Source organism: Oncorhynchus nerka, linkage group LG10 (genome assembly GCF_034236695.1).
Source record: "Oncorhynchus nerka isolate Pitt River linkage group LG10, Oner_Uvic_2.0, whole genome shotgun sequence".
NCBI classification, from domain to species: Eukaryota; Metazoa; Chordata; class Actinopteri; order Salmoniformes; family Salmonidae; genus Oncorhynchus; species Oncorhynchus nerka.
In genome coordinates this window covers 19,246,400-19,270,222 of record NC_088405.1, presented here as the reverse complement: position 1 = coordinate 19,270,222, position 23,823 = coordinate 19,246,400, and the positions used below count along the sequence as shown (strand labels likewise).

Here is a 23,823-nt window from a genome sequence, read left to right as displayed (position 1 = left end):
ACCCTACCCCAGGACATTCATCCCCCACCCACCACCACCCCTCCCTAGGACCACCATACTACCCCAGGACATTCATCCCCCACCCACCACCACCCCTCCCTAGGACCACCACACTACCCCAGGACATTCATCCCCCACCCACCACCACCCCTCCCCAGGACCACCACCCTACCCCAGGACATTCATCCCACACCCACCACCACCCCTCCCTAGGACCATCACACTACCCCAGGACATTCATCCCCCACCCACCACCACCCCTCCCTAGGACCACCACCCTACCCCAGGACATTCAGCCCCCATCCGCCACCACCCCTCCCTAGGACCACCACCCTACCCCAGGACATTCAGCCCCCCCATCCACCACCACCCCCCCTAGGACCACCACCCTACCCCAGGACATTCAGCCCCATCCACCACCACCCCTCCCTAGGACCACCACCCTACCCCAGGACATTCATCCCCCACCCACCACCACCCCTCCCTAGGACCACCATACTACCCCAGGACATTCATCCCCCACCCACCACCACCCCTCCCTAGGACCACCACACTACCCCAGGACATTCATCCCCCACCCACCACCACCCCTCCCCAGGACCACCACCCTACCCCAGGACATTCATCCCACACCCACCACCACCCCTCCCTAGGACCATCACACTACCCCAGGACATTCATCCCCCACCCACCACCACCCCTCCCTAGGACCACCACCCTACCCCAGGACATTCAGCCCCCATCCGCCACCACCCCTCCCTAGGACCACCACCCTACCCCAGGACATTCAGCCCCCATCCACCACCACCCCCCCTAGGACCACCACCCTACCCCAGGACATTCAGCCCCCATCCACCACCACCCCTCCCTAGGACCACCACCCTACCCCAGGACATTCATCCCCCACCCACCACCACCCCTCCCTAGGACCACCATACTACCCCAGGACATTCATCCCCCACCCACCACCACCCCTCCCTAGGACCACCACACTACCCCAGGACATTCATCCCCCACCCACCACCACCCCTCCCCAGGACCACCACCCTACCCCAGGACATTCATCCCACACCCACCACCACCCCTCCCTAGGACCATCACACTACCCCAGGACATTCATCCCCCACCCACCACCACCCCCTCCCCTAGGACCACCACACTACCCCAGGACATTCAGCCCCCCCTAGGACCACCACCCCTCCCTAGGACCACCACCCCTCCCTAGGACCACCACACTACCCCAGGACATTCAGCCCCCATCCACCACCACCCCTCCCTAGGACCACCACCCTACCCCAGGACATTCAGCCCCCATCCACCACCACCCCTCCCTAGGACCACCACCCTACCCCAGGACATTCAGCCCCCATTTACCACCACCCTACCCCAGGACATTCAGCCCCCATCCACCACCACCCTACCCCAGGACATTCAGCCCCCATCCACCACCACCCCTCCCTAGGACCACCACCCTACCCCAGGACATTCAGCCCCCATCCACCACCACCCCTCCCTAGGACCACCACCCTACCCCAGGACATTCAGCCCCCATCCACCACCACCCCTCCCTAGGACCACCACCCTACCCCAGGACATTCAGCCCCATCCACCACCACCCCTCCCTAGGACCACCACCCTACCCCAGGACATTCAGCCCCCATCCACCACCACCCCTCCCTAGGACCACCACCCTACCCCAGGACATTCAGCCCCCACCCACCACCACCCCTCCCTAGGACCCCCAGCCTACCCCAGGACATTCAGCCCCCACCCACCACCACCCCTCCCTAGGACCACCACCCTACCCCAGGACATTCATCCCCCACCCACCACCACCCCTCCCTAGGACCACCACCCTACCCCAGGACATTCAGCCCCGTCCACCACCACCCCTCCCTAGGACCACCACTCTACCCCAGGACATTCATCCCCCACCCACCACCACCCCTCCCTAGGACCACCATACTACCCCAGGACATTCATCCCCCACCCACCACCACCCCCTCCCTAGGACCACCACACTACCCCAGGACATTCATCCCCCACCCACCACCACCCCTCCCCAGGACCACCACCCTACCCCAGGACATTCATCCCACACCCACCACCACCCCTCCCTAGGACCACCACCCTACCCCAGGACATTCAGCCCCATCCACCACCACCCCCCTAGGACCACCACCCTACCCCAGGACATTCAGCCCCCATCCACCACCACCCCTCCCTAGGACCACCACCCTACCCCAGGACATTCATCCCCCACCCACCACCACCCCTCCCCAGGACCACCACCCTACCCCAGGACATTCATCCCACACCCACCACCACCCCTCCCTAGGACCATCACACTACCCCAGGACATTCATCCCCCACTCACCACCACCCCTCCCTAGGACCACCACACTACCCCAGGACATTCAGCCCCCTCCCTAGGACCACCACCCCTCCCTAGGACCACCACCCCTCCCTAGGACCACCACACTACCCCAGGACATTCAGCCCCCATCCACCACCACCCCTCCCTAGGACCACCACCCTACCCCAGGACATTCAGCCCCCATCCACCACCACCCCTCCCTAGGACCACCACCCTACCCCAGGACATTCAGCCCCCATTTACCACCACCCTACCCCAGGACATTCAGCCCCCATCCACCACCACCCTACCCCAGGACATTCAGCCCCATCCACCACCACCCCTCCCTAGGACCACCACACTACCCCAGGACATTCAGCCCCCATCCACCACCACCCCTCCCTAGGACCACCACCCTACCCCAGGACATTCAGCCCCATCCACCACCACCCCTCCCTAGGACCACCACCATACCCCAGGACATTCAGCCCCCATCCGCCACCACCCCTCCCTAGGACCACCACCCTACCCCAGGACATTCAGCCCCCATCCGCCACCACCCCTCCCTAGGACCACCACCCTACCCCAGGACATTCAGCCCCCATCCACCACCACCCCCCTAGGACCACCACCCTACCCCAGGACATTCAGCCCCATCCACCACCACCCCTCCCTAGGACCACCACCCTACCACAGGACATTCATCCCCCACCCACCACCACCCCTCCCTAGGACCACCACCCTACCCCAGGACATTCAGCCCCCATCCACCACCACCCCTCCCTAGGACCACCACCCTACCCCAGGACATTCAGCCCCATCCACCACCACCCTACCCCAGGACATTCAGCCCCCATCCACCACCACCCTACCCCAGGACATTCAGCCCCCATCCACCACCACCCCTCCCTAGGACCACCACCCTACCCCAGGACATTCAGCCCCCATCCACCACCACCCCTCCCTAGGACCACCACCCTACCCCAGGACATTCAGCCCCCATCCACCACCACCCCTCCCTAGGACCACCACCCTACCCCAGGACATTCAGCCCCCATCCACCACCACCCCTCCCTAGGACCACCACCATACCCCAGGACATTCAGCCCCCATCCGCCACCACCCCTCCCTAGGACCACCACCCTACCCCAGGACATTCAGCCCCCATCCGCCACCACCCCTCCCTAGGACCACCACCCTACCCCAGGACATTCAGCCCCCATCCACCACCACCCCCCTAGGACCACCACCCTACCCCAGGACAATCAGCCCCCATCCACCACCACCCCTCCCTAGGACCACCACCCTACCACAGGACATTCATCCCCCACCCACCACCACCCCTCCCTAGGACCACCACCCTACCCCAGGACATTCAGCCCCCATCCACCACCACCCCTCCCCAGGACCACCACCCTACCCCAGGACATTCAGCCCCCACCACCAGGAGAGAGAGAGGAGACAGGGAAGTGGATCCAGCTGGCAGAACCTAACAGACAATATGCTTTAGTTAAACCTTATATTCCCTGGAGTCTAATATTCTGAAATTATATTCACATTATCATCACCGGACTTTAACCTCCTTTGGTTCCTTTAAAGGGTTTGGAACTCATAGTCATGAATTAATTTATTCTCCCGAACACATAGATGAACACACCAATGAACGGACGCACGCATGCACACCACACACACACACATGTATGTTCATTCTTCTAGAAAGTCTTCCATACTACATACTTCCATATGATATGTGCGGATATCATAACCAGCAGGGTGTCTTCTTCCTTACAGACTTTACATTACATTCTGTCTTGTTGAGGTTGAGCTTGGGGTGGTGGGGAGACATCCAAGCTGAGATATCTGCCAGCCACGCAGAGATATTGAGAAAGCAGTTAAGTGTCCTCCACAAAGCACTGATAGGAGAGACCATGTGAGGATGTGACTGAGCTGAGTGACGTGGTGTATAGAGAGAAGAGAAGAGGAGGGCCTAGAATGCTCAAGTGTTTTGGAAAGAAAATAAGAAGGTATACTGGTATGTAGTTTTGGTTTCTTGAGGAAGGGAGTGACTCTGCCATTTTGAAATCAGAGGGGTCAGGGATGAGGTGATGAGAAAAGTAAGGAATGGGAGAAGGTCTCCAGAGATGGTTTGGAGAAGAGAGGAGGGGATGGGGTTGAGCAGGCAGGTTGATGGGCGAACGGACCTCACTAGTTGCAGGATTTCATCTGGAGAGAAAGGGGAGAAAGAGGTCAAGACAGAGTAGTTCTGTGTGACTGGGACCAGTGGATCCAATAGGCCGAGTGAATGAGGAGCAGATGTCGTCAGTCTTTTCAAAGTGGTTGACAAAGTCGTCCACAGAGGGAGGGGGAGGGATTAAGGAGGGAGGAGCAAGTGGAAAAGCGTTTCCTAGGGTTAGAGGCAGAAGCTTGACATTTAGAGTGATAGAAAGTGGCTTTAGCAGTGGATACAGAGGAAGAGAAGGTAGAGAGGAGGGAGTGAAAGAAGTTTTGTTTTCCTCCATTTTCACTCAGCTGCCCGCATGCATCCCTGTCCTGTAAGCTGGCAATGAGTCACTCAGCCACGGACCAGGAGGGGAGGGCCGAGCCGGCCGGGAGGAAAGGGGACAGTGCGAGTCATAGGATGAGACTAGGGTTGAAGGGGCAGAACCAGGAGACAGAAGGATTTAACAGAATGGAGAGATTATAGGATAGAAGAGGAGTAGTGGGAGAGAGAGAGTGGAGATTGCGACGGCACATGACCATCTGGGTAGGGGCTGAGTGGCTAGGGTTGGAGGAGAGGGAGACAGAAAAGGAAACAAAGTAGTGATCAGAGACCTGGAGGGGGGTTGCAGTGAGATTAGTAGGCGTGCAGCCTCTAGTAAAGACGAGGTCAAGAGTGTTGCCTGCCTTGTGAGTTGGATGGGACTGGGAAGGGTGAGGTCAAGAATATTGCCTGTCTTGTGAGTTGGAGGGGATTGGGAAGGGTGAGGTCAAGAGTATTGCCTGTCTTGTGAGTTGGAGGGGATTGGGAAGGGTGAGGTCAAGAGTATTGCCTGCCTTGTGAGTTGGAGGGGATTGGGAAGGGTGAGGTCAAGAGTATTGCCTGTCTTGTGAGTTGGAGGGGACTGGGAAGGGTGAGGTCAAGTGTATTGCCTGCCTTGTGAGTTGGAGGGGACTGGGAAGGGTGAGGTCAAGTGTATTGCCTGCCTTGTGAGTTGGAGGGGACTGGGAAGGGTGAGGTCAAGAGTATTGCCTGCCTTGTGAGTTGGAGGGGACTGGGAAGGGTGAGGTCAAGTGTCTTGCCTGCCTTGTGAGTTGGAGGGGACTGGGAAGGGTGAGGTCAAGTGTGTTGCCTGCCTTGTGAGTTGGAGGGGACTGGGAAGGGTGAGGTGAAAAGAGGCAAGGAGGGGAAAGAAAGTTGTAAAGAAATTAAACGAAGGCAGACGTCAGGAGTACAAAGAGTGGTGAGCTATTGTCCGGAAATTAATTTATCAAGGTGTCAAGCTCATTAAGGAACTCTCTAAGAGCAAGTGGTGGGCGATAGATGACATCAATGTTAAGCTTGAGCGGACGAGTGACAGTGACAGCATGGAATTCAAATGAGGAGATGGACACGTGAGTGAGGGAGGAAATGTGAGCTAGAAAAAAAAACTCCACTTAGGAGAAATGAGTAGCCCTGTGCCACTACCGCGACGACTAGATGCCCTCGGACTAAGAGATAAAACATAGTCAGATGAAGAGAGAGCAGCTGGAGTAGAAGTATTCTCTGGGGGGATCCATGTCTATGTCAGAGCCAAAAAGTCAAGGGTCTGAAGGGCAGCATAAGCTGAGATGAACTTGACGTTCTTGACCGCAAATCGGCAGTTCCAAATGCTGCCAGAGACCTGGAATTCAACATGGTTTTTGCGTGCAGGGTACACTAAATTAGAAGGGTTGCAAACAAGAGGTGGGGAGCGTCTGTAAAGCCTACAGGGAAAGGTGCGAACAGGTATAGAAAACACACACAGTCGCCAAACCTACAATAAAGCAAAATGAGATCATCAGAAAATAACTAGGTAAGATACAATCTGTGCCCTTGAGACGTGGCCACATTGGTAAGAGCCAAAACCCTGGGTCGTATTCATTAGGGAGCAAATGGAAGAAAATGGACTGAAACGGGGAGGGACTGTACTTGGAATTGTCCAATAAGAGCAGCGTGTTTTTGTTTTCTATTTCAAAATGTTTTCCCTAAATGAATCTGATCAGCATGCACTGCGCTGGATCAGGGGCTTCCACAGATGTTAAGAGAATGGCCTTCAATGGACCTCATTTGTCAGATGATTGTATCGTCAAATCTGGTCATTTCACTCAAAGCTCAGGATTTTGGTCGATTTGAAGATGATCATAGGGTGCAACGCAATTGTCTATAGTGGTGTCCTCCACTCATCTACACTCCATTCTGTACTGATCATAGGGAAGGTGAGAGCGATATCTTCTTAGTATTTGCATACACCAGTCGGACTGGTCCAGTCCATTTATTTTACATCAGAGAAGATGACTGTAGGAGATGAGGAGAGGAAGCCTTGGTTATTTAGTGTTGTTGTTATATGTGGTTTTGTACATTTGTACAGTTTCAATATAAGAACATACCTAGTAAGTTCTAGGCTTACTTCCCACTCAGCTTGTTGCTAGTATTGTACAATCAGGGTTGGGGAGTAACGGATTACATGTAAGGGATTACAAAAAAACAGTAACTGTAATCCGTTACCAGCAAAAATATTGTAATCAGATTACAGATACTTTCGAAAAACCAGACGACTACTTTTAAATTCAGAAGGATGTTAACAAAAAATATATATCTTTGACACTTCTCTGTTTTCTCAATGACATTCAAATCAGAATTGAAAAAGGCACAAATTTAGGTTTGTTCCACCAGAAGTGTATTTCTGATCAATTTGATGTTATTTTAATAGACAACAAAAAATTTGCTTTTCTTTCAAAAACAAGGACAAGTCACCCCAAACTTTTGAATGGTAGTGTATATATATATCCATTGATTGTTGAAGAATATAATTTATAAATCCTTGATGAGCTTAGTTCAACTGTCGTACTCCATGACAACCCCAAATATAAGCTTGATTTATTCCAATGTTTGTAAACATTGTAAATATAAACAAACACTGTATAGCCTCATAACATGGTTAAAACAATCATTTTATATCATGGATGGTCAGTCCTTGCTTCCATAGCTCTGTCTATTCATCTGAGAGGTTACAATTCTCCAGGCCCATCCCTCAACCTTTCACCAAAACAGAGGCTGGGCATCCATTTTGTTATTGTTTCATCTGTGGATTTGCACTTTAAACAGCTGCATATTATCAAGATAAAGTGTCACCAACAAAAAGGTAAACAATAGGCAAATGCAGCACATGGCATTTATTTTTTACGTGTAAATAGCACTTTTCAGTAGTGCTCAAAGCATGCCCTTCCATGAGTGCAGCATTTATTTATCCACTCAAATCAATGAGCCCAATCAGTCCTCCATGACAACAAAATCATAAACATCGAGGAGGGGTGGCTAATAATATAAGGGAACAAGGTGAGACCCAAATGCAGACACAGGAGTCAGATGGTAGTGCTCCGATATTTATTATAACAAAGGGAGTACGCAAAGGCAGGTCGGGGACAGACGAGAATTCATAAACCAGGTCCAAACAGTACCAGACGATAGGCAGTCTGTCACGCCCTGGTCGAAGTATTTTGTGTTTATCTTTATTTATTTGGTCAGGCCAGGGTGTGGCATGGGTTTTTGTATGTGGTGTGTAATTATGGGGGATTGTAGCTAGTGGGGTGTTCTAGATAAGTCTATGGCTGTCTGAAGTGGTTCTCAATCAGAGGCAGGTGTTTATCGTTGTCTCTGATTGGGAACCATATTTAGGCAGCCATATTCTTTGGTTGTATTGTGGGTGATTGTCCTTAGTGTCCTTGTTCCTGTCTATGTTAGGTTACACCAGTATAGGCTGTTTCGGTTTTCTTTACGTTTATTGTTTTTGTAGTAATTGTATTTAGATTCGTGTTACGTTTGTTTATTAAAACATGGATCGTAATATACACGCTGCATTTTCGTCCGACTCTCCTTCACCACACCTAGAAAACCGTGACACAGTCTCGAGGTCAGGCCAGGCAGGGGTCAGAAACCAGATCGGAGTCTAAAAACAGTACAAGGGGATAGGCAGGCTGATAATCAGACCAGGCAGAGTGGTCAGGCAGGCGGGTTCGGAGTCAGGACAGGCAAGGGTCAAAACCAGAAGGACTAGAAATAAGCAGAGACTGGGAAAAATAGGAGCAAGGAAAAACGCTGGTTGACTTGGCAAACAAGATGAACTGGCACAGAGAGACAGGAAACACAAGGATATATATACACCGGGGATAAAACGCAACACATGGAGGGGGTGGAGACAATTACAAGGACAGGTGAACCAGATCAGGGTGTGACAAACAAGTCTTTAGTTTTTGGGTTATACTCAGGTAAAACAATTTGGCTAATCTATATTTCCATATTTCCAAGTCCTATTCTTGAATATCAAGGGGTTTAACATTTATTGGAATGACTGGAATTCTGATAGACTTGGTTTTTAATGTAAATATATCATTTAATGGTATTATTATATGTAGTAGAAAGCGATGGGTTAGAAGAAGCCTACATAACCAACCCATAAAGTAAAATTGAACATCCATATACGGCCAGCTTTAACTTTAACATTGATTTATCCTGCAATAGATGTCATTCAATTGGTAACATACATTTTTGTCTTCTTCTAAAGCCTCTACAGGGGAAATTAATCTAAAAGTAAGAGAATGTAATCAGATAACGTTACTGAGTTTGGGTAATCCAGAAGTTGTTACTGATTACAATTTTGGACAGGTAACTAGTAACTGTAACGGATTACATTTAGAAAGTAACCTACCCAACCCTGTGTACAGTGATTTATAAGCCTAAACCAATAATGAAAGATTATATCTGTCAGATAGTGATAAATGTTTATTACCACCTGTAAACTAAACTGTCTATCAACAACTGATAAGCTCTTTACGACTCCTTTAGAAATGATACATTCAATGTTAAGTGTTACTCAAATACCTTTCATACTGTATATGGTTTAAAACTCATGTCAGTTTATACATTTCTATCTGTTTAAATGAAATGAAATAGAACAACAAATTTAGTCAAGTGGAACGAGAGAGAACACCCTAATACATTTCATCTTGATGTTCTGCTGCTGTTTGGGCAATTTAAAGGATTGATTGTGGACTTATTTGTGGAGGAATGTAACTTGTTTTTCTGGGTGATTTGTGATATTTTATTTGTGCTTCCCATGACTGTGTTTTTGTATTTTAATGTGTATATACAGTATATAATATATATATATATATATCGCGCTTGGGTATAATGTGTATATTATGTTGTACATACAGGGCACATTTGTAAAAGAGACCTTCAGTAGGTCTCAATGTCTTAAATAAAAAATATGTTTTTGTCAAATTGTGGAAGGTTGCTACAGATGTTGGCCATGGACCTATTGGCCATGGACAGTCTATACATTGGCTAGAAACTATTCTGCCATATTACACCAAACCAGGGATACACATCTCTCTGCAGTAGAATCTTGTTAAGGTTTTTGGTATCACTTCAGCCATCCATACAGCCTTTCATAGACTATAATACTACAGCACTTGTCACAAGGATGCATGTAATATACTGTACTGCATGTTTGCAATGAAACCATCTGAAATGATAGTTGTGCCACAAGATCATGTACGGAACCCCTGTAACACTATAAGATATACTGCCATAAGCAACACTCTGCCTATCTTGTAGGGTTTTACCTAACAGTTGAACAGAGACAAATACGACCCACATTTACCATCAGGGACACAATCACACTCTACCTTGAGCGATCACCACTGATACGAATAACTAAGATGATAGTATGCATCATTTGATAGAAACGTCAGTTAAGTACTAGTGCTACTGCTTTCATTGAATAAACCATCTGAATGACAAAGACAATATATTTGACTTACATTAGAAAATCATGCCTAATGCAATACAGCCTCCACAATTAGAGTATGTTTGAGACAGAGATATGTTTCAGACAGAAGAGAAAGAGCATGTCTGAAACCTAAGAGGAGAGAGAGGGAGCAAAACTAGAGAGAGGGGGTGGGGAAGCTCCCCTTATATGGTTAGGGAGACTTGACATCAGTAAGAGGAGTTATCAGGAGAACATGACCATTCTCTATAAAACACATCACGTTTGCTCTTCTACACAAACCACTGCAGTTTGGGCGATCCGTGAAAATCTCTATATTGTGGAAACAAAGCCTTATGCCATCACGTTAGGTCGGCAGTGACTGCACTCAAGAAAAGACTCACACAGGACACACACACGCACATGAAAATCACTCCTTAGCCTGAATTGGCCCGCAAAAGCTAGCTTTTCCGTGGTGCGAATGGGAAGACGCATCAGGAGGGTGATCACGTGTGTTAGCAAGGCTGGGGTAATGGGTTCGAGCCTTGGTATGAGCTGACTCAGGAGGAAACGGCACTCGCTAAGCAAGCAGCGTGAGGTCATTTACACACACAGCTACCAATCACATTGTTTATTCAATAACCATGACTGCTATTTTAAATGCCATTTTTTTTCCCTTCATGAACTGATTTTCCCCTCTGAAATACCCTTAATTGTCTTTATCCCTGACCCACACTATTGAGTTCAGTCAACCTTGAAATTACCTCTTTAAACCCTGATCACTGAAACAGATTCTGGTATTATTTTCTACAGAAATGACTTAACAAGGATCTTAGAGTCTTATTTTCTGCTGAGACCACGGTGGCTCAGTACAAATATCTATTGTACAACAACAGTTGCAGTTCATGTCTTCTGCTGTCAGTTGAATCGGCCATGCAATTTATTTTCAAAAGGAGAGCATTTAATTGACCCTAATTCAAATAATAAAGTATTTATAACAGACTATAATTGATTGACAATTTGAATCAGGTGTGTCATTGCTTGGACTGGAGCAAACATCAGTGTTTTTCAGATTAGATTGGACACTTCTCTGTGCCAATGGTTTAAGTGAGAAGTAACAATATATATCATACCACTAGGTGGCAGTCTAATGTATTATTACCAGCAGCGTACAGTCTATTGCTGCTGCAGAATAAGTACTGAATGAGAAGGTCTGCAGTCCATTCTCTGAGGTTTACTGACTTCTAAAGGGGCAATCTGTGATTGGTAAATACCTTTCTAAAATGTTTGTCTCCAAAAGTGGCAGGGGCCCCACTTTGTTGTCATTTGAATCCCAGACTAGACTGCATCATAACCCCCTCTGAGCTCATGCCACTCCTCATTCTCCCTTTTAGGAATGTACTCATAAGTCTTTATTGTGTTGGACCACAGTACACACTGTCATGTTTTAACTACTTTACATAAAATAATTGAGGATAAAACATAATAAAGCCCAAAGACATTTTTCCATTTGGGGTCCTGAGAAAATTTCTTAAAAGTCAACACAGACATCACCATCTTCTCATGATTCCTGGTGAATGTGTAAAGCAGACTGAAGACAGACCACCCCCCTCATCTCTCATGATTCCTGGTGAAGGTGTAAAGCAGACTGAAGACAGACCACCCCCCTCATCTCTCATGATTCCTGGTGAAGGTGTAAAGCAGACTGACGACAGACCACCCCCCTAATCTCTCATGATTCCTGGTGAAGGCGTAAAGCAGACTGAAGACAGACCATCCCCCTCATCTCTCATGATTCCTGGTGAATGTCTCTCATGATTCCTGGTGAAAGCAGACTGAAGACAGACCATCCCACTCATCTCTCATGATTCCTGGTGAAGGTGTAAAGCAGACTGAAGACAGACCATCCCTCTCATCTCTCATGATTCCTGGTGAATGTGTAAAGCAGACTGAAGACAGACCATCCCACTCATCTCTCATGATTCCTGGTGAAGGTGTAAAGCAGACTGAAGACAGACCATCCCACTCATCTCTCATGATTCCTGGTGAAGGTGTAAAGCAGACTGAAGACAGACCATCCCTCTCATCTCTCATGATTCCTGGTGAATGTGTAAAGCAGACTGAAGACAGACCATCCCACTCATCTCTCATGATTTCTGGTGAAGGTGTAAAGCAGACTGAAGACAGACCATCCCCCTCATCTCTCATGATTCCTGGTGAATGTGTAAAGCAGACTGAAGACAGACCATCCCCCTCATCTCTCATGATTCCTGGTGAATGTGTAAAGCAGACTGAAGACAGACCATCCCACTCATCTCTCATGATTCCTGGTGAAGGTGTAAAGCAGACTGAAGACAGACCATCCCCCTCATCTCTCATGATTCCTGGTGAATGTGTAAAGCAGACTGAAGACAGACCATCCCACTCATCTCTCATGATTCCTGGTGAAGGTGTAAAGCAGACTGAAGACAGACCATCCCCCTCATCTCTCATGATTCCTGGTGAAGGTGTAAAGCAGACTGAAGACAGACCATCCCACTCATCTCTCATGATTCCTGGTGAAGGTGTAAAGCGGACTGAAGACAGACCATCCCACTCATCTCTCATGATTCCTGGTGAAGGTGTAAAGCGGACTGAAGACAGACCATCCCCCTCATCTCTCATGATTCCTGGTGAAGGTGTAAAGCAGACTGAAGACAGACCATCCCTCTCATCTCTCATGATTCCTGGTGAAGGTGTAAAGCAGACTGAAGACAGACCATCCCTCTCATCTCTCATGATTCCTGGTGAATGTGTAAAGCAGACTGAAGACAGACCATCCCCCTCATCTCTCATGATTCCTGGTGAAGGTGTAAAGCAGACTGAAACAGACCATCCCCCTCATCTCTCATGATTCCTGGTGAAGGTGTAAAGCGGACTGAAGACAGACCATCCCCTCATCTCTCAGTTCTCTCTAATCATCCTTATATGACAGGTTCTTCTTTCAATAGGCTGTGACTGTTTTAACCTACTCTGGGTCTACCTACCAAACAATTACCACAGGTTGAAGCTATAAGTAGGCCAAGTACGCAAGTTGTTCCTTTTATTTCTCCTGAAGCTTGATGTTTTTGACTCAGCAGCACCTTAAAAACAAACTCTGGAGCGTGAATGCTTTGTTTTCCACTGACTGTATTTGTTTTGCATGGTTGAGATTGTAACCATATGCCAAGTGATTGTGATGTAATGGTGTAGCCTAACTTTTCCATTGGGTGTGTACCCACTAGTGCAGAGCAGCCCAGGCCCTGTAGCTGTGTCGCAAATGGCACCCTATTGCCTTTATAGTGCACTATTTTTGACTAGGGCCCATAAGGCTCTGGTCAAAAATAGTGCACTATATAAGGAATATGGTGACATTTGAGACACACCTCTATAATACAGGCCTCTAAAGTTCTACTTAGTTAACCACCCCTCCCCTTTGCTCTCCTACCCGGCTGCCCCAACCCCCATTGCCACTGCAGCTCAGTGAGTTTTGGCTGCAGGTTGGCTTTTATTGGGGTGACTCATACTAATGGCAGCTCTGCAGGGAAGTCACTACAAAGTCATACAATCAGATGTGAAACCTACACCTAACCTTAAGCAAACTGATAACCTTATGCCTAACCCTAACCTTCAAATAAGATGTGAAACCTACACCTAACCTTAAGCAAACTGATAACCTTATGCCTAACCCTAACCTTCAAATAAGATGTGAAACCTACACCTAACCTTAAGCAAACTGATAACCTTATGCCTATAACCCTAACCTTCAAATAAGATGTGAAACCTACACCTAACCTTAAGCAAACTGATAACCTTATGCCTATAACCCTAACCTTCAAATAAGATGTGAAACCTACACCTAACCTTAAGCAAACGGATAACCTTATGCCTATAACCCTAACCTTCAAATAAGATGTGAAACCTACACCTAACCTTAAGCAAACTGATAACCTTATGCCTATAACCCTAACCTTCAAATAAGATGTGAAACCTACACCTAACCTTAAGCAAACTGATAACCTTATGCCTATAATCCTAACCTTCAAATAAGACCAAAAAAGGAACAACAACATACATGTTTTACATTGGCACTGGCCCATCTAGTGGAAATCACTCAGCTAAGCCTCCAAGATAAGATTCATCCCAAAATAGGTCAACCTGAGTTTTGGCTCACACTACATAGTGTAGCACTGTACCATTTTCTTTTTCTACACACGTTTCCTTTCTGAAACACGCAGTGTGTGTGTTTGTGTGGGTATGGTCTAGGTGTGTGTGTCCAGTGTAGTCTAGGGATTTTACAAAGTAGTTTTAAACTAAAAGTGACACAGTTTTGCTCAATGGAACCATTAAAGCCAACTGCGTGTATGCTCTTACCTCAAAAAACAAGTCTCCTGTTTTTCCAAGGAGAAGTTTACACACTTGCAGATGTAGACACTGAGAGGTTGAACTGTGTTCACTGTATCCCCCAGAAGTTTGGTGGCCATCCTCATCCCACACCTGGAGGGGCTCCCTTCTGCAGACAGTGTTCCACGCCTCCTCACCGATCCTCCCTGTGGGTAACGTCCTGATGATAGCCCTGGTTCCTGTACACATCGACTTCTTCACCCTCTGGTTTTCCCTCAAAAATCTACGGACCAGGACCGTCGAACACTCTTGCATATTATATGAAAAGTTATCCTCAGTCTCGCAGTCAGATCCTAACCCATTGTCTGAGGCCATCTTTAAAGCCGTGGGGCTTTTGGAAGGGCTGGCGGGAACGAGTGCCAATGTAGAGCACATTTTAGTTTCGGCTTTGCCCCCTGGGCTGATGTGGCCATCTCTGAGTCTATGGACAGAGCTGGTGTCGGTGACTGTTGATGATGTCACCTCCTCCACCAGACAGAAGGCAAAGCTGCCCGTAGTGACTCCTGTGGAAGATGGCACTGAGGACATTAAGGATTCTGAGCCTGACACCTTGCCCCCTACAGCCTCCTTGCCTCTATCATAACCTAAGGAGGTACCAGGGTAGAGCAAGCCCTGAAACCAGTTCTTGTTACTGCCCCCACCTGATAGTGTCATTGCATTACACAGAGGAGACAACTCCTCTGACTCCAACTCCATGACACTCCTGCATACATCTGTGTCGTGATGCACTACAGTACCTTCAATGCTCTGTGTAACATATCCTGTTTTATCAGCTGTGTACGTCGGAGGTGAAATCCCTGCTCTCTGGACTGCAGTGTTACTGTCAGGGTCCTTGCAAACGTCTGTGATCTGACTGCAGCACAGTACACAAGGCCCAAGGCCCTTCCTGCAGCTTGCGTTACAGCAGCAGCCCGAAGGTTTACTGGCAGGCACAGTCACACACTCTCTCTGTCTCGATCCAGCATCCAGAGACGCCATTGCACGGCAGCCATTGCTGGAGTGTTTATCCGGTGGTGGTGGCGGTGCGTCTGTGTTATCAGACTGGAGTTGAACTTTAACTCTCTGCTGGTCCCCATGTGAGCCCCTGGGCCTCACAGTCCCATGATCTATCTCCTTGGCACATGTCTCTGTCCCGTCTGTGTTGCTGGTAGAGAATTCCTCCATCTTGCTGGCCGGCCTGCCTGTGTCTTCCTCCTGGTCGGTATTCAGAGATGTCAGAGCATCTAGAAACAGAGGTGGGTGCAGGTGGAGTCCACAACAGCTGTGAAAGCCAGGAGAGTGAAGTTATTTTGTCAATGCTGCATGTTGTTAAGGAGATGTGTCCCTCTGTGCACACGTAGAGATTAACTTTGCTGCTGTGCCAGCCAGGCAGGCACACCCCTCGTAAATCTGCAGGAGACAGCAGGAAAACCCAAGTTAGATATAAAATGGCACTGGATACAATGCACCAAGGGAAGTGACTATAATTTGATGATTGAAGGCAGATATACCATACAATCAGGCTTTCCTTCCCTTCCCTGCCTATGGCCAAACAAAGCGAGACAACATTATTAAGACCATATTATGGGGTAACTGTAACAGAGCTCTGTGCAGTGACCTACTGTACGTGCATTAAAGCTCCTAAAGTGGTGAATGAAAAATTGTTAATAGAATATTGTACCCCATTCTCTTCTGCTACAGTAGCCTATCAAAAACACTGCATTATCAAAGGTTTGTTTGCATGGGATTATCACATGAAAACCCTATTAGAATAATCAAAAAGTCACAAGACTAAAACTTCTCAAACTTTTCAGCCTGTGATCTTGTTGAATGATTAGGTTTTCCTTACCTTAGTGTGGTTGACTTGTGTCTCTCCAGTTTCATTTCCAGCTGTCCAGATGCATCCCAGTTCCTTCTCTATTCCTGTTATTATAGGGGGTCTGTGAGGAGAGGAAAAGAGAGGAATCAGGGGAGTGGGTAAAAGGAAGTCACAGAAACAGGGATCTCACCGGGCAGGGCTTTCGTTACAGAACTTGGCAGGAGCTTTTTTCCTTTTTTATTCTCACAGCTAACTGGGTTGTTTTGCAATCACACTGGACAGGACCTAATGCTAATACCTTCACAGTGTTTAAAGTGGCAGTCACTTAAATAGACTTGCTTTTATACTCCCATCTATTCAATATGAACTTTGTACCATCAGGTCAATATGGGTGTACAATCAATCATGAGTTGCTTGCTCATTCAGAAAGTAAACACACAACATAGGGTAAGGTTAGGATTTGGTTAATGCAACACGTGCCTACTTTGCAATTACCTTACTTTCCTATTTTAGCAGATTAGATTTGAGCAGCTTTCTAAAGGCATTAAATAGTGCCTCTTTGATTTTGAAGAACATGACATTTGATTGGTACAAATGTCTTAACTTATCATAACAAAAACATATGAAACCAGAGGTTTGAAAACATTCCGTCTCTGATGAAACAACTGGATGACTGTTTCTGTGTTCTTGTAACCAACTCTGTATAATAGCGCTCCAGCTGGAATGGAATCGTCATTACATGTGAAATGGTTTGATTCCTCCTGCATACCGTAGAATTCGCGGAAGAAAGAAATGTCTTTCAAACCGACTGGGGTCACGTTTTGCACGAATTACATGAAGACAACATCAATATTGCTGGATTTGTGTCGGATAACTGACAGGTAACCCAAAAGAAATGGAGCTAGGAATATTTTCCTAATAAATTCATTTTTTTTAACGCGTTTGTAGTAGCTAGCCAGGCTAATGCTACCAACTAGCTAGTAGCATTTACTTTGATAGTGAACACAGCTAGCTATACTTGTCGCGTCAATGATTTGATCAATTATTCGGGGTTTCACTCGTAAAATGATATACTCTGATTACTTGGATTAGTCTGAAAATGGGACAGACCTGTCCATAATAATTTTTGTTCAACCAAATGTAAATTAGCTGCAAATGCGTCGTTTTTGTCAAGGATAGGGGGACAGCTTCTGTGCATGCGCGGTTCTGTTTGACATTTTTATGGCATTTGTATTTCTAAGTATTCCAGGGTTTTGGAAGAGTATACCCATATATCTCTAGTAATTTTATACTTTATAGTTATAGTTATAAATTTAATATGGTCCCGTGTGGCTATACGAAAATAACCATATTATACATCCATTAGAAAACTCACTACTGTAAGCCGGAACCTGCTAAATGACTCACGTTAAATTGTAAAATGTAACTTCTTAATTCATTTTTTTTTAATGATAACATTTCAGTTTTTTTAATGATAACATTTCAGGGGGAATTACATTTTATTCCCTCCATTGTTTTGCCACTACCACCTAGCTAGTGATCAATGTTCCTCTCCTGTAAGATGGAGCCAATACCCACATTTTTCTCTGTTTCTATCATATTGTAGCCTATAAATCCACGACTTGCTGAGAAGAACCACCATCCTTCACAATGTTCCTCACCATGGCCCTGCTGAGGAAAGGCATCTCTGGGAAGCAGTGGATCGGGAAGTACCGCCGGCCACGTGCCATCACCTGGCAGATGAAACGCAACATGCTGGTGCACCTGGAACGCGAGGCAGAGAATGAGTATTGGATCTCCAGACCATACATGACCCCAGAGCAGGAGAGAGGACACGCCGCTGAGCGCCGAGCACAGAACTGGCTCAAAATTAAGGAGACCAAGTTTCAAAAGTTTCCAGAACATAAATATGTTGCGGATCATCTAAATCACCTCAACACAACCAAGACATGGTCCAGTTAATAACGAGGAAGTATTGACTTTGTGTGGGGGGATGGAGAGAGGGTTGACTCCGGTGTGAAATATATGTAATGTATATGAACTATGGAGTGTTGGAAATTCTCTATAAAGCCAGCTCTGATTTAAAAACCACCTGTTCTTTGCTTCATAATACATTTCAAATGTTCTTGTGCATACATCAGTGGGTTTCAAACCTCTCCTTTGGTACCCCCAGATGTTTCACAATTATGTTGTAGGCCTGAACTAGTGTAAAGGATGCCATGCTGCTTGCTTAGCATGCTTCCACTTCCTCTTGATTCAGCTCAAACCCAACACCTCTGCCTCACAAACATGTGTCTGCCCTCCTGAAGCATCTTACCCATTCGTGCCACCGCAAAGCTAGCTTTGGGCAGCGCAAGTGGAGACACTTCAGGCTGAGGAGTGCGTTTCCAGCTCCCATCTGCTACACTAGCTCATATGATTCACCTATTAAAGGTCTTGATGATCAGTTGACAAGTTGAATCAGGTGTGCAAGCTCTGGAGTAGTTCAAGTAGCCTACATGGAACGGCTTTATGTCCCGATGAGAGGTTTGAGAACCACTGGCGTACTTGACGATGATCTTTCAAAATGTGTTTAAACAGATTAGGATGCAAATAGACCCACAACTTGTACAAAAGAAGGCCCATTTCACTCTCAAAGTGGCAGGGTACCCACGGTGACTATTAAAACCTTCCCCAACCAGAAACCATGTATTGATGGCAGCCTTCGTGCAAAACTTAAAGTACGAACCACTGCTTTTAATCATGGCAAGGTGACCGGAAACATGACGGAATACGAACAGTGTAGCTATTCCCTCCAAGGCAATCAAACAAGCTAAGCGTCAGTATAGAGACAAAGTAGAGTCGCAATTCAACGGCTCAGACACAAGACATATGTGGCAGGGTCTACAGTCAATCACGGATTACAAAAAGAAAACCAGCCCCGTCGTGGACGCCGATGTCTTGCTCCCAGAGAAAGTAAACAACTTCTTTGCTAGTTTTGAGGACAATACAGTGCCACTGACACGGCCCGCTACCAAAACCTGTGGGCTCTCCTTCACCGCAGCCAAAGTGAGTAAAACATTTAAACGTGTTAACCCTCGCAAGGCTGCCTTCCTAGATGGCATCTCTAGCCGCATCCTCAGAGCATGCGCAGACCAACTGGCTGGTGTGTTTTGGACACATTCAATCAATCCCTATCCAAGTCTGCTGTTCCCACATGCTTCAAGAGGGCAACCATTGTTCCTGATCCCAAAAAAGCTAAGGTAACTATCAACTATTGTCCCGTAGCACTCACTTCTGTCATCATGAAGTTCTTTGAGAGACTAGTGAAGGATCATATCACCTCCACCCTACCTGACACCCTAGACCCACTCCAATTTTCTTACCGCCCTAATAGGTCCACAGACGACGTAATCACACTGCACACTGCCCTAACCCATTTTGACAAGAGGAATACCTATGTAAGACTGCTGTTCATCGATTACAGGTCAGAAATTTAAAACCATAGTACCCTCCAAACCCATCATTAAGCTCGAGACCCTAGGTCTCAACCCCGACCTGTGCAACTGGGTCCTGGACTTTCTGATGGGCCGCCCCCGGGTGGTGAGGGTAGGAAACAACATCTCCACCCCGCTGATCCTCAACACTGGGGCCCCGCAAGGGTGCGTTCTCAGCCCTCTCCTGTACTCCCTGTTCACCCATGACTGCGTGGCCATGCACGCCTCCAACTCAATCATCAAGTTTGCAGACGACACTACAGTGGTAGGCTTGATTACCAACAACGACTAGACACCTACAGGGAGGAGGTGAGGGTCCTCGGGAGTGTGGTGTCAGGAGAAGGTCAGTACAGGTGCATCAAAGCTGGGACCGAGAGACTGAAAAACAGCTTCTATCTCAAGGCCATCAGACTGTTAAACAGCCATCACTAAGATTGAGTGGCTGCTGCCAACATACTAACTCAAATCTCTAGCCACTTTAATCATTAAAAATTGGATGTAATACATGTTTCACTTTAAACAATGACACTTTATATAATGTTTACATAACCTACACTACTCATCTCATATGTATTTACTGTACTCTATACCATCTACTGCATCTTGCCTATGCCATTCGGCCATCGCTCATCCATATATTTATATGTACATATTCTTATTCATTCCTTTACACTTGTGTGTATAAGGTAGTTGTTGTGAAATTGTGAGATTACTTGTTAGATATTACTGCATGGTCGGAACTAGAAGCACAAGCATTTTACTACACATCTGCTAACCATGTGTATGTGACCAATAAGATTTGATTTGTTTCCCAAACTCGGGTCCTGGGGCCCTGTTACACTTATTTTATTTTTGCTTGAGCAATACACAGCTAATTCAAATAACCAACATTAAGTTGACCTGGGGGTCGGGAACGAGTTTGGGAAACTCATTTTCTAGTGGATGTATAATATGGTTCTTTCAGGATGGTATACCATATATCAGTGGTTCTCAAACCTCTCCTCAGGGATCCCCAGACGTTTCACAATTTTGCTGTAGCCCTGAATTGGCCCAACTAACTCGCCTAGTCAAGAGCTTGATAATGACTTGAGAAGTAGAATTAGGTGCGATAGCTCCGGAATAGATCAAATACATGGAACGGCTGGGGGTCCCCGAGGAGAGGGTTCAGAATCACTGCCATATATCACCGGCAGATGGCACTCGTAGTTTGAATGAAGAACCACAAAAGCCCGTGGACCACAAGTCAGGCGCGCCGCTGCGCTCAAACAAGCGCGGAGGATAATTTCCTATGCGCGTCCTGACGTGCTGTTGGCGCTTGCTAGACTGGGGAAGCGCAGCCAGCGACTGGGAGAAGTCTTTATAGCAGTAGCAGCTATAGACGAGCTCTTTATCTAAAGCTCACTCACTCCGTACAGATAAAAGGGACCATGAAGACAGACGTCTGGAGTTATAGTTTTGCTGACAGCATACAGCCCCACCGACAGCTTCCACACACGGACGACTGAATGACGAACCAGGATGGCCGGAGGAAGGAGAGGACTTGTAGCCCCTCAAAACACTTTTTTAGAAAATATTGTCAGACGATCTAACGGTAAGGACCATGCTCCAATGAGATGTGTAATGCCTATGATAATTATCTTGAGAATGGAGTATCCCCCCAAAACTTTTCTGTTGGGGTTTTAAATATTTGGCATGTAAAAAAGCATACGAATGGCTAGGATCGAGAAACTGCGCGATTTTTCTTCCTCGACGTCGTCGTGACTTGGATTCTTCGGAATAACCATAACACAAATGGAAACATGTTCCATGTCCTTTCCAAACATCTATGCTTAGTAAAAGTTGTATGGTAGTTTATGAACTTATCAAATGGGATACAATTACTAGGCTATTTGTCAGGCACACCTCTTTATTTTTACAGTCAGGCTTGGGCACATCCCATCCCCAGAAAGTCGCTTCTTATTTCATCCTAAGTACAACCTTACTACCCTGGAATCAGCAGCAACGCACAATTTTGAAAATTATGCATCCAAAAATAGCCTAGGCTATTTCTACGTAGTCTGCCTAAATAAATATTAAATATATATATATATATATATATTGAATAAACACATTTTTATATACTAAATAAAATAGGATGATTAAATTGCACTTTGAAGTTGTTTGGCCTGTCAGCTAGTTAAACTATACTATTTGCTTATCGTTTTGAGAAAATACACCCGAAATAATAGGCTCTTTGTTCCATCCTCTTTATTGGTGTGTCTTTGAGAGGATGGATATAGTCGTTGTTTTCAACATGTAGTCCAACCTATATACACAGGGCCCATACATGTTTTTTCTTCACAACAGTAGCTACGGTGTATGGGTCTCATTATGCACATGATTATGCATCGATTACGCATGAAGATACTTTTGGTCATGTAGTGTATGTGGACACCTGCTCCTAGAACATCTCATTCAAAATCATGGCATTAATATGGAGTTGCCCCCCCCCCCCTTGCTGCTATAACAGCCTCCACTCCTCTGGGAAGGCATTCCACTAGATGTTAGAACATTGCCGCGGGGACTTGCTTCCATTCAGGCACAAGAGCATTAGTGAGGTCGGGCACTGATGTTGGCCGATTAGGCCTGGCTCACAGTCCATGTTCCAATTCATCCCTAAGGTGTTTGATTGGGTTGAGGTCAGGGCTCTGTGCAGGCCAGCCAATTTCTTCCACACAACGATCTCAACAAACCATTTCTATATGGACTTCGCTTTGTGCCAAGGGCCATTGTCATGCTGAAACAGGAAAGGGCCTTTCCCAAACTGTTGCCACAAAGTTGGAAGCACAGAATCATCTAGAATGTCATTGTATGCTGTACTGTTAAGATGGCCCTTCACTGGAACTAAGGGGCCTAGCCCGAACCATGAAAAACAGCCCCTGACCATTATTCCTCCACCAAACTTTACAGTTGGCACTATGCATTGGGGCAAGTAGCATTCTCCTGGAGTTTGCTTAACTGCATGGTCAATCAATTCTGCCAAAATAACAAAACAAAGTACATAGTTATTGGTAGCCTACCAAATTTATGAAAGAAACACAAATTAGTAGGACAGGTGTAGGTGGGATGGAAGGAGACATCCATATCCAATGAGGCAGCAAGGCGGGGCCGGGTGGGCAGGCTACATTACCCATGTGCAATTGCACCAGGCCTACATGTTTGAGGCACACCCCAATTTTGGGGACACCCCTCTCATTCATGAGCATCCCTCCTTGGACAATCAACTACACCTTTGCTTTTGTAAGAATGACCTTATGTAATACCAAAATAAACTACTTGAATGGCACAGTCCTCAATCCATTAAAGTTTTCTCCTCGTCAATTCAACATTTTCAGAAAATACTGTTGTCAGCCATTGTTGCCCAACTGTAGTCTATTGGGGCCCCACTGTCTGTTTAGTGATGTATAGTGGTAACCAATGAGTAGAAGCACCAACCAGGGTTGTGTTTATTAGGGAAGCATTACAGTTTGTGTAACTCTAGGTGTACAAGTCCATTTTCTCCTGTTTGGTTCCCTAATGAACAGGACCCTGGGTGAAGCACGGCAGCCATTATACACCAAGCTACTCCACACACCAGTCATAGCAGGGCAGAAGGAGACACTTGGCATGGATTAGAGTGGACTCATTGATCCAAGTTCAGGAGGAAGAGTGAACAAGGGTATTAGTATGATGCATTGAGACCGGGCCATAACCCAGGTTGTGTAGCTAGTTCATTGTGATTTTGCA

General features: G+C 46.7%; 3 protein-coding genes across 5 annotated transcripts in view; 2 read left to right on the top strand and 1 right to left on the bottom strand.

Annotated features, from left to right (window-relative positions):
• Positions 1–16,876, bottom strand: part of LOC115134975 (1-phosphatidylinositol 4,5-bisphosphate phosphodiesterase epsilon-1-like) — a 41,320-nt gene extending 24,444 nt beyond the window's left edge. For all 3 annotated transcript variants that reach the window (XM_029669111.2, XM_029669112.2, XM_029669113.2), the window contains exons 1-2: positions 16,613–16,876; positions 14,755–16,173 (exon numbers count right to left, since the gene is read on the bottom strand). In XM_029669111.2, coding sequence (XP_029524971.1) covers positions 14,755–15,948 — 1,194 coding nt within the window. In that variant the 5' untranslated portion in view covers positions 15,949–16,173; positions 16,613–16,876. The remainder of the gene's footprint in view (positions 1–14,754; positions 16,174–16,612) is intronic.
• Positions 16,877–17,334: 458 nt separating this feature from the next.
• On the top strand, positions 17,335–18,673 carry LOC115136306 (large ribosomal subunit protein mL63-like). The gene is made up of 2 exons (XM_029671892.2): positions 17,335–17,463; positions 18,189–18,673. The coding sequence occupies exon 2, from the start codon at positions 18,233–18,235 to the stop codon at positions 18,542–18,544; it is 312 nt and encodes a 103-aa protein (XP_029527752.1). The 5' UTR covers positions 17,335–17,463; positions 18,189–18,232; the 3' UTR covers positions 18,545–18,673.
• A 2,119-nt stretch (positions 18,674–20,792) lies between these two features.
• LOC115134974 (potassium voltage-gated channel subfamily H member 1-like) overlaps positions 20,793–23,823 on the top strand; it is an 87,602-nt gene continuing 84,571 nt past the window's right edge. Inside the window, exon 1 of the mRNA XM_065023098.1 lies at positions 20,793–21,649. Coding sequence (XP_064879170.1) covers positions 21,577–21,649 — 73 coding nt within the window. The 5' untranslated portion in view covers positions 20,793–21,576. The remainder of the gene's footprint in view (positions 21,650–23,823) is intronic.

Bases quoted from the DNA above. Each gene is read 5' to 3' on its own strand.
- LOC115136306 (XM_029671892.2), top strand. From the start codon at position 18,233: ATGTTCCTCACCATGGCCCTGCTGAGGAAAGGCATCTCTGGGAAGCAG.